The sequence below is a fragment of the Nerophis ophidion genome, linkage group LG02 (genome assembly GCF_033978795.1).
Source record: "Nerophis ophidion isolate RoL-2023_Sa linkage group LG02, RoL_Noph_v1.0, whole genome shotgun sequence".
Taxonomy (NCBI): Eukaryota; Metazoa; Chordata; class Actinopteri; order Syngnathiformes; family Syngnathidae; genus Nerophis; species Nerophis ophidion.
Window position 1 is genome coordinate 45,171,198 of NC_084612.1, and position 14,819 is coordinate 45,186,016.

General features: G+C 37.6%; 1 protein-coding gene across 1 annotated transcript in view; it reads left to right on the plus strand.

Moving 5' to 3' along the window:
- tpcn2 (two pore segment channel 2) overlaps positions 1-14,819 on the plus strand; it is a 102,895-nt gene that overhangs the window by 40,123 nt on the left and 47,953 nt on the right. The window contains exons 8-12 of the mRNA XM_061884584.1: positions 8,642-8,741; positions 8,836-8,901; positions 8,997-9,061; positions 12,114-12,205; positions 14,056-14,137. Of these exons, the coding sequence (XP_061740568.1) occupies positions 8,642-8,741; positions 8,836-8,901; positions 8,997-9,061; positions 12,114-12,205; positions 14,056-14,137 (405 nt within the window). The remainder of the gene's footprint in view (positions 1-8,641; positions 8,742-8,835; positions 8,902-8,996; positions 9,062-12,113; positions 12,206-14,055; positions 14,138-14,819) is intronic.

Here is a 14,819-nt window from a genome sequence, read left to right on the forward strand (position 1 = left end):
TATATATATATATATATCCATCCATTTACTACCACTTATTCCCTTTTCGGGGTCGCGGGGGGCGCTGGCGCCTAGCTCAGCTACAATCGAGCGGAAGGCGGCGTACACCCTGGACAAGTCGCCACCTCATCGCAGGGCCAACACAGATAGACAGACAACATTCACACTCACATTCACACACTAGTGCCAATTCAGTGTTGCCAATCAACCTATCCCCAGGTGCATGTTTTTGGAAATGGGAGGAAGCCGGAGTACCCGGAGGGAACCCACGCATTCACGGGGAGAACATGCAAACTCCAATAATAATAATAATGGATTAGATTTATATCGCGCTTTTCTATTGTTAGGAGATTTTAATGGAAGCATTCACATACAATGGTACAATGGTTTATATAGGTCACAGAGTGGGTGGGTACAGGCAGGCGTAGAGTGTGGTGATTGGCTCATGTGTTACCTAGGAGGTGTTTCCGTCTGTGGCAGCATGTTGAAATGATTTCACTACGGATCACGATTGAAGCCAACAAGCAAACCGTCAACTTCCTCGACGTCACTTTCAACCTGAGAAATAACAACTACCAACCATTCCCGAAACCCAACACAACACTCCAATACGTGCACCATGACAGCAACTACCCACCCACCACCACGAAAAGAATACCTACCGGAATTAATAAAAGGCTATCGATGCTGTCATCTACAAAAGCTGAATTCAACCAAGCAACCCCCCCCCCTATGAAGCCACACCAGGAAACCAACCAAAAAAGAGCAGAAAACGAAACAACATCATCTGGTACAACCCCCCATTCAGCAAAAACGTCTCAACCAATCGCGTCCACAAGTTCCTCACTCTGATCGACAAACACTTTCCCAAAGGCAACACCCTAAGAAAAATATTCAACAAGAATAACATTAAATTGAGCTACAGCTGAATAAATAACATTCAACAAATCATTTCAAACCACAACAAAGCAATTGCAAAAGGACTGCCTACCCCCAGACTAAACGACTCTGAAACCAAAAAGGAATGTAATTGTCGCAAGAAACCTGATTGCCCTCTCAACGGGAGGTACTTACAAGTATCTGTCGTTTTCCAAGCAAAGGTAACACGCAAGGACATTAACACATACGACACGTATGTAGGATTAACCGAAGGAGTGTTTAAAACCAGATGGAATAATCACAAGGCCTCCTTTAGAAACCAGACTTTGCGGAATTCTACAGAACTCAGCAAGCACATTTGGAACCTCAAAGACAATAATGTTGAATATTCAATAACATGGCAAATTCTTGCATCCAGCACACCTTACAACAGCGGTAATAAAAGATGCAACCAATGCTTAAAAGAGAAACTGTTTATTATATATCATTCAGACCTGTCATCCCCCAACAAGCGCAGTGAAATCATTACAACATGCCGCCACAGACGGAAACACCTCCTAGGTAACACATGAGCCAATCACCACACCCTACGCCTGCCTGTACCCACCCACTCTGTGCCCTATATAAACCATTGTATGTGAATGCTTCCATTAAAATCTCCTGATGATTGAGGGAACCCCTCATGAAACAGTTCTGTAGAGATGAAGTAGTCTTGTGATTTTTCCCACACATACATATATATATATATATATATATATATATATATACATACATACATAAAGTTGTGATCCAAATTATTCATTTCCCACACAATTTTGGTGCTTTAGCAAGTTGGATTTTGTTTATAGTCATATCAAATAAAGATGTGTCAAATAGACAAATGCAACTTAAATTGTAACACTGTATTTTACAAAATACCAAAAAAGGACATTTTTGTTAATATCTCATTGACAAAATTATTCAACCCCCTAGTTACATGCATCTTTAGTACTTAGTAGAACACCCGTTGGCAGTAATTACATCCTTCAAACGTGATACATAACCAGACACAAGCTTCTTGCAATGATCTACAGGTATTTTAGCCCATTCCTCTTGGGCAAAGGCCTCCAGTTCATTCATATTCTTGTGCTTGCGTGCTGCAACTGCCTTCTTCAAGTCCCACCACATGTTTTTTATAGGATTTTAGTCTGGCGACTGTGAAGGCCACTCCGGAGTCTTCCAGCCCTTCTTCTGCAACCACTCTGATGTTGATTTGGAGGTATGCTTGGGATCATTGTCCTGTTGAAAGGTCCAACGTCTCCCAAGCCTCAGCTTCGTCACTGACTTCATGACATTTGCAGCTAATATATCCTGGTAGGAAATAGAATTCATAATGCCTTGAACGCGCTGGAGATTCCCGGTACCTGAGGCAAAGAAACAGCCCCAGAGCATGATTGACCCCCCACCATGCTTAACAGTAGGAAAGGTGTTCTTCTCTTTGTAAGCTTCATTTTTTCCTCCTCCAGACATAACGTTGATTCACAGGCCCAAAGAGTTGTTCAGTTTTGTCTCATCATCATCACTCCATAGAACAGTTTCCCAAAACCTTTGGGGTTTGTCCAGATTATTTTTGGCATACTGGAGTCTATTTTTCTTGTGCCTGGTAGTCAGAACTGGGGTGCGCCTGGGAGTTCTGGCATGGAGGCATCTCGTAGTGCGCGCCTTATTGTCTGGGACGAAACCTGCGTTCCCCCCTCTGCAATGTCCTGTTGTAGTTCCTCAGCTGTTACCCGGGGGTTTTTCACCACTGTACGCTTTAAATACCGGACAGCAGTTGCACACAGCATCCTCTTTCTACCACGCCCAGGTAGTGTATCCACCGTGCATTTAGCTTTAAACTTGCGAATTATGCTCCCAACTGTGTCTCTTGGAATGTGTAATGTCTTTGCTATTTTCTTATACCCAAATATGAAGAGAAATTACCTCCTCTCTTGACTTCTTTGACCACTCCCTGGACTACACCATGTTGCAAATACACCATTGACCATCTACAAGAAGCTGAGCGTCACAGTCTTTTTCAATTAGTTTAATTGTTGCTCGTTATGGTTCTAATCACATCTACAGGTGTTTTCAACACCTGATTGAAAAGACCTTATTCGAATTATGTTCTTAAGAGTTATGATCTTCAAGGAGTTGAATAATTTTGTCAATGAGATATTAAGAGAAATGACACTGTTTGGTATGTTACAAAATATAATGTTGTAATTCAAGTTGCATTTGTCTATTTAAGGCATCTTTATTTGATATGGCCATAAACAAAATATGGAATAAATGACCAACTTGCAAAAACACCAAAATTCTGTGGGCTTTGAATAATTTTGATCATAACTGTATATGTGTATATGTGTGTGTATATATATACATATATATATATATATATATATATATATATATATATATATATATATATATATATATATATATATATATAATCTAAAGTTTACATACATTTGTAAAGAACATAATATCACGGCTGTCGTGAGTTTCCGATCATTTCTACAACTCTTATGTTTTTGTGATAGACTGATTGGAGCACATACTTGTTGGTTACAAAAAACATTCATAAAGTTTGGTTCTTTTATGAATGTATTATAGGTCTACTGAAAATGTGAACACAGCAATGTTAATATTTGGTTACATGTCCCTAGGCAAGTTTTACTGGAATATGGCGCCATTGGTAGCCATCCAAAAGCGCCTTGTTGTATATACATATGTATGTGTATGTACATATGTATGTATGTATGTATATACATATGTATGTGTATGTACATATGTATGTATGTATGTATATACATATGTATGTATGTATGTATGTATATACATATGTATGTATGTATATACATATGTATGTATGTATGTATATATATATATATATACATATATATATATATATATATATACATATATATATATATATATATATATGTATATATATATATATATATATATATATATATATATATATATATATATATATATATATACATATATATATATATATATATATATATATGTATATATATATATATATATATATATATATATATATATATGTATATATATATATATATATATATATATATATATATATATATATATATATATATGTATATATATATATATGTATAACAGTAAAGGCAAAAATATTATGAATAAAGGTCATGAATAAAGGAGCTTAGTCCATGAAATAAAACTGTTTCTAAAGCCGAATCTTTCCAGGACATAAAATAGATAATTATATTCCACTCGGTCAAATGCCTTTCCAGCATCCATAGATACTACTGCCTCTTCAGTGTTAAGAGCAGCAAATCATACAATCAGTTGAACATATTTCGAAGATTAAAAAAGGAGTGCCAAAATCCGGTCCGAACCACATTAAAATTGGAAGGAAGAATAGTAACCGGACGTAAAGCCAGCAGTTTCGATAATAATTGAAAGTCCACATTTAAGAGACTAATGGGGCGATATGTAGTTGAATGCAAACGGTCCTTGCCTTTTTTCAAGATTAAAGAGATTGAAGCTTGGTTGAGCGTTGGCGGGAGACGGCCAGATTCAAACATTTCATTGTACATGTACAATAATAGAGGAGCTATCTTTTCCCAACATTTTTTGAAAAATTCCGGAAGATAGCCATCTGGTCCTGAGTATTTTCAGTTTTTTAGTGATAACGCTGCAACTTTTGATTCCGCAGCAGTAAATGGTCTCTCTAACTATACTGCAGCAGACTGATCAATAGACGGGATGTCAAGATTGGCAAAAAATATCAAGCTAAGGGGTAGAACAATGAGTAGAAGAGGAGAGGGACACATAGATATTCCTAAATACATCATTGATCTCAAGATCACCGGTAACTATACCTGAATTGAATTGAATCTGCATAATATTAGAAATCTTATATGTGGCGTAGTTGATGAGCCGATCGTTTACCAGCTTTATCACCATGTTTATAAAACTGAGATCTTTAACAAAGTATTTGTTCAGTAGCACGGTTTGTCACCAAGACATCTGTCTTTCCCACAACAAATATGTGTTGGGTCAAACTATTCAATTTATTCTTTGAGTTTTTTGTCATAACTTTTATACGTTATCTCCCCCCTAATGTATGCCTTCAGCGCATCCCAGTGTACAGTCTTGTTCAAGAGCACAAAAAATGTATTTGACGCAAAACAAAATCCACATAACCTCATTTAAAAGTATTCGGAAATGTACACGCCATGGCGTGAGGTTTTTAAATAGTAAAGCCATTGAATTTGAAGCATGATCAGAGATAACAATTGCATCATGTTTGCATGTAGATACAGTGGGGCAAAAAAGTATTTAGTCAGCCACCGATTGTGCAAGTTCTCCCACTTAAAATGATGACAGAGGTCTGTAATTTTCCTCATAGGTACACTTCAACTGTGAGAGACAGAATGTGGGGGAAAAATCCAGGAATTCACATTGTAGGAATTTTAAAGAATGTATTTGTAAATTATGGTAGAAAATAAGTATTTGGTCAACCATTCAAAGCTCTCACTGATGGAAGGAGGTTTTGGCTCAAAATCTCACAATATATGGCCCCATTCATTCTTTCCTTAACACGGATCAATTGTCCTGTCCCCTTAGCATAAAAACAGCCCCAAAGCATATTTCCACCCCCATGCTTCACAGTAGGTGTGGTGTTCTTGGGATGCGACTCAGTATTCTTCTTCCTCCAAACACGACGAGTTGAGTTTATACCAAAAAGTTCTATTTTGGTTTCATCTGACCACAAGACATTCTCCCAATCCTCTGCTGTATTATATATTTATCTATTTTGGTACAAACTCAACTCGTCGTGTTTGGAGGAAGAAGAATACTGCGTTGCATCCCAAGAACACCATACCTACTGTGAAGCATGGGGGTGGAAACATCATGCTTTGGGGCTGTTTTTCTGCTAAGGGGACAGGACGATTGATCCGTGTTAAGGAAAGAATGAATGGGGCTATGTATCGTGAGATTTTGAGCCAAAACCTCCTTCCATCAGTGAGAGCTTTGAATGGTTGACCAAATACTTATTTTCCACCATAATTTACAAATAAATTATTTACAATTCTTACAATGTGAATTCCTGGATTTTTTTTCACATTCTGTCTCTCACAGTTGAAGTGTACCTATGATAAAAAATTACAGACCTCTGTCATCATTTTAAGTGGGAGAACTTGCACAATCGGTGGCTGACTAAATACTTTTTTGCCCCACTGTATACTGTAGATGAAAGTAATTTAGTATCAACTAGAAAGTAGTCAATGTCGGTGAAAGTGTGATTAAAGTTAAAGAAGAAGGGAATATTGCCTTCTAGAGGTCAACATTTTCGGGACTTATGCAGATCCCAAATACAAAAAAAACGGCATCAATAGGTAAAAAAAAGTTAGTTTTGCATAATAGGGCTTATGATTCCATAACTGTGCCCCCAATACTTATGTGACTTACCCCTCGCTGTGTGCACTCATTTCCTCATCTATTGCCGTGCTCACAATTTATCTGTTTCGAAAATGGCAACATTTGGTGCTCTGGCTTTCTTTGGTTGAGCCGCCAGACTATGGCACGGATTACCACTAACTGACTACTGGACTAAGTTGACACCTTCAAATCACATCACAAAACATACTCGTTCAAAAGTGCTTATTCAGCCTAACAACGTACATATTTTTTTCTTTGTTTTTAACTTTTGACTGTTTTATATTATTACTAATGCTTTTTTTGTGATTTGTAATTGTGATTATGTGAAGTAAAAATGCAATTTAATATTAATATTATTTATAAAATGCATTATTGTTACTATTCTTATTACTACGATTCACGCAAATCAACTATATTTCAAATCCTTGGTTGCACGAAACATCATATCCGGTTGCAGACTTGGCTCGGGCTCAAGCACTAGGGGGGTCAGTTATGATTTTCCATGCCAATAAAGACAGCATGCCTGATAGAAAGCACTAAAAAGTATTTCAAAATGTACGAGCACAACGCCAATTAACATTGGATATGCCATTTACATGCTATTGATTAGCATTAAAGTTTTTATATTGCGATTTCAATACCTATGAATTTGGCAATCAAAAATACAACTGAGATGCATGTTACAACCAAACAACTAGTGTGTGATAAATACAATACTTACAGTACAAACAATTTGTAGGGCTCAACAATGACAAGATTGGCACATTCAACTTAATGTCAAATACTTTTTCAGATGGAACAAATTAAATTAGTTCGTACTTTCAAATGATAGTCCAAAGTGAAGGAACACTAGATACAACATCTGGACAGCCCAATTATCACTATCAGCTTGAGGTTAAATACAATATTTTATTGTTAGACAAATTAACATGTATTACCACATAAATACATACAAAAGTACAGAAAATTGGTTGAGTACCGGTATCGATTCCCAAGTACCAGGAATTGGTTCTGTATCGATACGAATGTGAACGGTACCGATCCCTAATCCTTACAGTTCAGTTGGCCTCAAGTCAAGGTTAGCTTTTGTTTTTAAATGATTTTACCTGTAAAATGTTTAAAACATTTTTTTTACTTCTTATTTTGTGCTTTTGGCAATTGTGAAAACATTTGAAACAAACACTCTCACAAAACCAGTATCTGGTTTTACTATTTACTATATAGGTAAGGTTTCGAGGGCAATAACTATTTATTTGTTTTTGGGCCTTTAAAAAAGCACCACACCCCACTAAAGGGAGCAGCGTGGTTGGTGTTATGTTTCTATGGTTACTGCTTAGCGATAGTTGTGTCAATATAAACATGCTCTATACAGCCATGTTCCTCGAAGATCATCAGCTGAAATCTCTACCAAACTTATTTTATAAAGTCAAAGCAATAGCAGTTGAATGAGAAAATAAGGAAAACAAGCAGTCAGAGAGCATCATACTGTTTGTCATGAATGTACCAACCTTTAAACATTATACAAGTATCATTAGTTTCCCACTAAAACTCACTAAACAAACATATTCATTTACTCTTATCCACTAGTAAATATATGTTCTTTTTCATATATAAATTAACCATTGAAGTATTTACTTTCATATCAACATCATCCATGTACAGATCCTTGTATGCCCTCCCAAATATTATTTATTTTGGGTGTAAGAACTACTGACAACATTACTAATACTTTCAAAATCAAAATACTGTTTGCATTTATTTGGCGAAAACAGCGGCTCAAAATAACAAAAAAAATGGTCAATGTTTGTTTCGGGTTTCATATCTCAAATAATACAAAGTAAACATTGCAGTGGTACATAGTAAATTGAAACTGACAACCTTGTCTTGAAGCTAAAAAAAAAAAAGAAAAAGGATTTTACTATCAATTTAGAAGTAATGGTATGCTAATTTTTACCTACTCAAATTTGGGGTATTTGGGTGATTTCAGGCAAGTGTGTTAATACATGATTTCAAAATAAAAAGAAAGTGTAGGGTCACACAAGTAAGGTTGGACTGATCTACAGCCACACCTTTATTGACCTGGGTTTGTGTAACATGGAGCTTTGTCCTGCTGGGGAAAAGAACAATTAGTTTCATGATAACTATAACTTCAAATGTGGCTTTCCCAAAAGCACATTTTTCCAGAGCTTTATTATCATGCCTCACAGAGCTCTCTCTCTCTCTCTCTCTCTCTCTCTCTCTCTCTCTCTCTCTCTCTCTCTCTCTCTCTCTCTCTCTCTCTCTCCTCCTCCACTTTGTTTAGGATCCAGTAAAAAATGAAGAGTGGAAGGTGTATTTTCGAAACCTCCCTACTTCACTCACGTCTCTGCTGGTGCTGCTTACGACGGCAAACAATCCAGATGGTATTGCAATAGTATCATCACTCTGGTGTCACGTATATTCTTATTGTTTTATGCTTATTTGTTGATTGTGATTATTGTGACACATTTTATACAGTGGTGATCCTTGCCTACTCCCAGAACAGAGGCTACGTTATTTTCTTTGTCACTTTCAGTGTTATTGGTAAGATGTGTTAAAATATATAAAAGTATGTTTTTTTGTTTTTAGTTTTCATCTTGAAATATTTTTCTTTTAAATGTGTATGTATTTCCTTCCAGGAACTTACTGCCTGATGAATTTACTGACAGCCATCATCTACAACCAGTTCAGAGGATATTTGCTGGTGAGTCACACCAGTATTTTTAAAAGATAAGGCCAAGGAAAGTACTGCATATACTTGATTTTAAAATGATGTGCAAGTCATTTTCAACCCATATTCAGTTGAATATGCTACAAAGACAACATATTTGATGTTAAAACTGATAAACATTTTTTTTTTGCAAATAATCATTAACTCAAGAATTTGATGCCAGCAACACGTGACAAAGAAGTTGGGAAAGGTGGCAATAAATACTGATAAAGTTGAGGAATGCTCATCAAACACTTATTTGGAACATCAAAAAGGTGTGCAGACTAATTGGGAACAGGTAGGTGCCATGATTGGGTATAAAAACAGCTTCCCAAAAAAAGGATGGGGCGAGGTACACTCCTTTGTCCACAACTGCGTAAGCAAATAGTCAAACAGTTTAAGAACAACGTTTCTCAAAGTGCAATTGCAAGAAATTTAGGGATATCAGCATATACGGTCCATAATGTCATCAAAAGGTTCAGAGAATCTGGAGAAATCACACCACGTAAGCGGCATGGCCGGAAACCAACATTGAATGACTGTGACCTTCGATCCCTCAGACGGCACTGTATCAAAAACCGACATCACTCTCTAAAGGATATCACCACATGGGCTCAGGAACACTTCAAAAAACCACCGTCACTAAATACAGTTTGTCGCTACATCTGTAAGTGCAAGTTAAAGCTCTACTATGCAAAGCAAAAGCCATTTATCAACAACATATAGTAACGCTGCCGGCTTCTCTGGGCCCGAGATCATCTAAGATGGACTGATGCAAAGTGGAAAAGTGTTCTGTGGTCTGAAGAGTCCACATTTCAAATAGTTTTTGGAAATATTCGACATCGTGTCATCCGGACCAAAGGGGAAGCGAACCATCCAGACTGTTATTGAAGCAAAGTTCAAAAGCCAGCATCTGTGATGTATGGGGGTGCATTAGTGCCCAAGGCATGGGTAACTTACACATCTGTGAATGCACTCTAAATGCCGAAAGGTACATACAGGTTTTGGAACAACATATGCTGCCATCTAAGCGCCGTCTTTTTCATGGACGTCCCTGCTTATTTCAGCAAGACGGTGCCAAGCCACATTCAGCACGTGTTACAACAGCATGGCTTCGTAAGAAAAAGAGTGCGGGTACTTTCCTGAACCGCCTGCAGTCCAGACCTGTCTACCATCGAAAATGTGTGGCGTATTATCCATCTATCCATCCATTTTCTACCGCTTATTATGAAGCGTAAAATACGACAGCGGAGACCCCGGACTGTTGAACAAGTGAAGCTCTACATAAAAAAAGAATGGGAAAGAATTCCACTTTCAAAGCTTCAACAATTAGTTTCCTCAGTTCCCAAACGTTTATTGAGTGTTGTTAAAAAAAAAAGTGATGTAACACAGTGGTGAACATGCCCTTTCCAAACTACTTTGGCACGTGTTGCAGCCATGAAATTCTAGGTGAATTATTATTTGCAAAAAAAAAAAAATAGTTTGAGTTTAAACATCAAATATCTTGTCTTTGTAGTGCATTCTATTGAATATGGGTTGAAAAGGATTTTCAAATAATTGTATTCCGTTTATATTTACATCTACCACAATTTCCCAACTCATACGGAAACAGGGTTTGTACTACCGTATTTTCCGCACTATAAGGCGCACCTAAAAACCTCATATTTTCTCAAAAGCTGACAGTACGCCTTATAATCCGGTGCGCCTTATATATAGACCAATATTGAGAGCCTCAACGGTAAGCAGCCGCAGATTTAATTTTCACCCGTTGGAGAAGAAGCGCGCGGTGCAAGCTGGGATATATGACTGCGCCAGGCCGTGCCGTTTCATTTCCATTTGTGTGTTTATGTAAAAAGACCCCAGAATGGCTCCTATTGAGAGACATGATTTCAGGAAAGCAGGAATTATCACTGAAATGCTAGACAACAGCAGCGACACTGACTCCATTAACGACGTCTCGAAATAGTGCAAAGCAATAACAATATATCAATAACTCAACGTTGCTCAAACATTAATGTCACACAACACACAAAATAAACATGTAAAGCTCACTTTATTAAGTTATTCGTCATCCACAAATCCCTCGAATTCTTCTTCTTCAGTGTCCGAATTAAACATGCCACAAGAGGTCTTGCAACTACGGTAAGCATCCGCCTACCTTATTTTCCCTCGTAGAAGAAGAAGCGCGCGGTACATGCTGGGATATATGACTGCGGGAGGCGTGCCGAGTTTAAACGTAAGGCGATCAGTCACACAGAAGAACACGGGTATAGAGCAGAAGCGAGAATTCAACATTAACAGCAGCGACACTGACTCGTTTAATGACGACTTCGACGAGACGAAGCCGGGCATGTTGGATGGTGTACTCGCCCAACTGTTTTATTCGAACACCGAAGAAGAAGAATTTGAAGGATTTGTGGATGAGGAAAAACTTAATAAAGTGAGCTTTACATATTTATTTTGTGTGTTGTGTTGTGTGCCATTATTGTATGAGCAACGTTGAGTTATTGATATATAATTGCTTTGCACTATTTCGAGTGTTACTATATTGTGATTGCACTAACGTTTGATTTACCGTAACAGTATCAAACTGTTTTTTACGTGTTTATTGAATCGGGGAAAATAATAAAACAGCTGTTTATTTATTTTGGGAGTGAACGGAGTTGTCAGAACGCTGGTTTGTAATCTATTAATAAAGTTTGACTGACCTATCTGACTGTTTTTTTGACATTACCCTTTAGCGCAGCTCCATCTAAAGGATGCATAACGTAACCCCAGCCTTAACTGTAACATCTATTCTATGCCCCTTATAATGCGTTGCGCCTTATATATGAACAAATAATTAAAATAGGCCATTCATTGAAGGTGTGCCTTATAATCTGGTGTGCCTTATAGTGTGGAAAATACGGTACATATTGTAGATCAAATATCAACCCATATAGAGCAATTTGTTATTCTTATTTTACAGGATGCATGTTAAAGTTTTACAACAGTATTTTTGTCGGAATCTTAAATATTTGAACTGTTTGCCTTTCATGTGGTCCAGATGTCAGTGCAAACATCCATCATCAGAAGGCGGTTGGGAATCCGAGCTGCATTCCAGGTCCTCATTTGTCATGAAGCGGAAAATGCTGCTGAGTAAATCAACACTCTCAGATGCACACAACACTACTGTAAACCATTCAATGTTTAAGATTACCTAATATGCAATGGTTCCCTCTTTTTGTAGGCCAGGGTATCAAAAGTGTGAAGGGACTCTGGTTATTTTGAATTTTCTTGTTATTGGTATTATTATTATTGGGGACGGCGTGGCGCAGTGGGGAGAGTGGCCGTGCGCAACCCGAGCGTCCCTGGTTCAATTCCCACCTAGTACCAACCTCGTCACGTCCGTTGTGTCCTGAGCAAGACACTTCACCCTTGCTCCTGATGGGTGCTGGTTGGCGCCTTGCATGGCAGCTCCCTCCATCAGTGTGTGAATGTGTGTGTGAATGGGTAAATGTGGAAGTAGTGTCAAAGCGCTTTGAGTACCTTGAAGGTAGAAAAGCGCTATACAAGTACAACCCATTTAACCCATTTATTATTATGCTATATACTAATGTTGCTCTGCTGGCTTATTGTCATATGAATTATACATGATGTGTTATGAAATATGAAAGACATATTAAATTACTTTTAATTAATATGAATTCATTGCAAGAATCATCAAAAGAAAAAAATATCTCTTATTTCAAACAGGTAGGACATGCTGTATGAGTTAGCATTATCATCTTTAATCAGATTCATTAAACACTTAGAGCCTGAGTGTCCATACTGCAGCTATTACAGATATACAATGGCTGAGCTTGCTTCAGGTGGTATAGTGGTTGTCTCCCAACCTGAATGTTGCGAGCTCAGTCCTCAGTCCCCCTATGACCATGTCGAAGTATCCTTGAGCAAGATACCAAACCCGACATCTGCTTCTGATGCGGCATAATCAGTAGGTGAATGTGGTCATTGTGTCAAAGCACTTTGATTACTTTGAAGGTACAAAAGCTCTATTGCTGGCTTTCAATTATGTGACCCAGAGGCACTTCCAGATTTCAAGCGATGGTCTAAAGTCCCCAGTAGGCTACTGTTTATTTACCTTGCATCAGTGTAGATTTGGGCGTACTTCAAAAGGTTTGCGGGCAATAATATAAGCGATTTAGAAAAAAATATTTAAAATGGGATGGAGTGGATTTATACAAACATTTTTGAAAACTTAAACCATTATCACCTGGACATTACTGCTCTCTCCGACCTCACTTCATTTGACACTCACACGGATAAAGAAAAGAGAAAATTGGAGGCATATCTTTACATCTGGAGGGGATACTCAAATTAAGCATTAATCAGTAAAAGACAAGGTTGCACTCTTTCGCGCATCATCACATCATCAAGGTACTCGAAGTGCTTTGACACTATTTCCATATACACCCATTCACACACAGATGGCTGATGGAATAACTTTGACGAGACGTAATGCAGCAGCAGCAGGACACTAGCCGGCTCAATGCTGCATCATAAGCTAGTTACCTCTCTGTTATCAATGCGCTGCTAAAAGATAGTTTGTCTGCAATAGCGCTTATAATAACAATATTACTAATATTTGGTTAATATTCCAGTCACGATATGTAAATAGAGTATTGTTGGCGGGTTTTGTGCACCAAATAGAGAGTCCCCATTGACTTTTTAATTTATTTATTGTATGACTTAAAATGCATAAAAAAAGAAAAACATGTGCTAATGTCTTACATAGGGATTGTGAATGATAAACAGCACGTATCTTTCTAATTTTTGCGTATTTCCAGTATGACCGATCTGCTGATAAGGTCAGAGTGCATGAGCGTTCCCTGAATCTGACCTTTTGGAGGAGAAAGTTAATTACAACCTATAATATAAAGACAATGATACGCTCGGACAGGATCTCCACTTCAATGTTACGCAATTGATACTGATGTGATTTGTAGGGAACGTGTTTCTGTAGATGTGGTCCTGCAAGTGATGTCCAGGGTCCAGATGCTGAGCTACTACAGAGCAGCCATCACTAAGGTCAGAATTCATCACATTTAATATGTATGGTGCAATAGCTGCCTAGTAAACTAGTAGAAATGTAAATGGGTTAATTTGACCATAAATACATATAGAGTTTATCCAGAAAGTGTTCACAATGCTTCACTCTTTCCACATGTTATGTTGCAGCCTTATTCTACATAGAATAACTTAATTTTGTCCTCAAAATTCTACACACAATACCCCACAATGACAATGTGAAAAAGGTTTTTGGAGAGGCTTTTGAAATTATATTAAAAATAAAACATTAAGATATAAATTTACATAAATATTCACTGCCTTTGCCATTGGTTATAAAGTGAGCTCAGGTGCGTTCTGTTTCAACTAATCATACTTGATATGTTCCTACAGCTTGATTGGACTCCAACTATAGTAAATTCAGTTGACTGGGCATGATCTGGAAAGGCAAACACCTGTCTATATTTAAGGTCCCACACTTGATAGTGCATTGCTAAGCACTAAACAAGCATGAAGTCGAAAGTAATTGTCTGTAGACTTTCGAGATAGGATTGTCTCAAGGCACAAGTCTGGGAAAGGGTTCAGAAAAATATCTGCTGCATTGACGTTTCAATTGAGCACAGTGGCCGCCGCCATCCGTAGATGGAAAAAGTTTGGAACCACACCTTCCTAGACCAAGAAATGAATTGTCACTCTGTTAGAG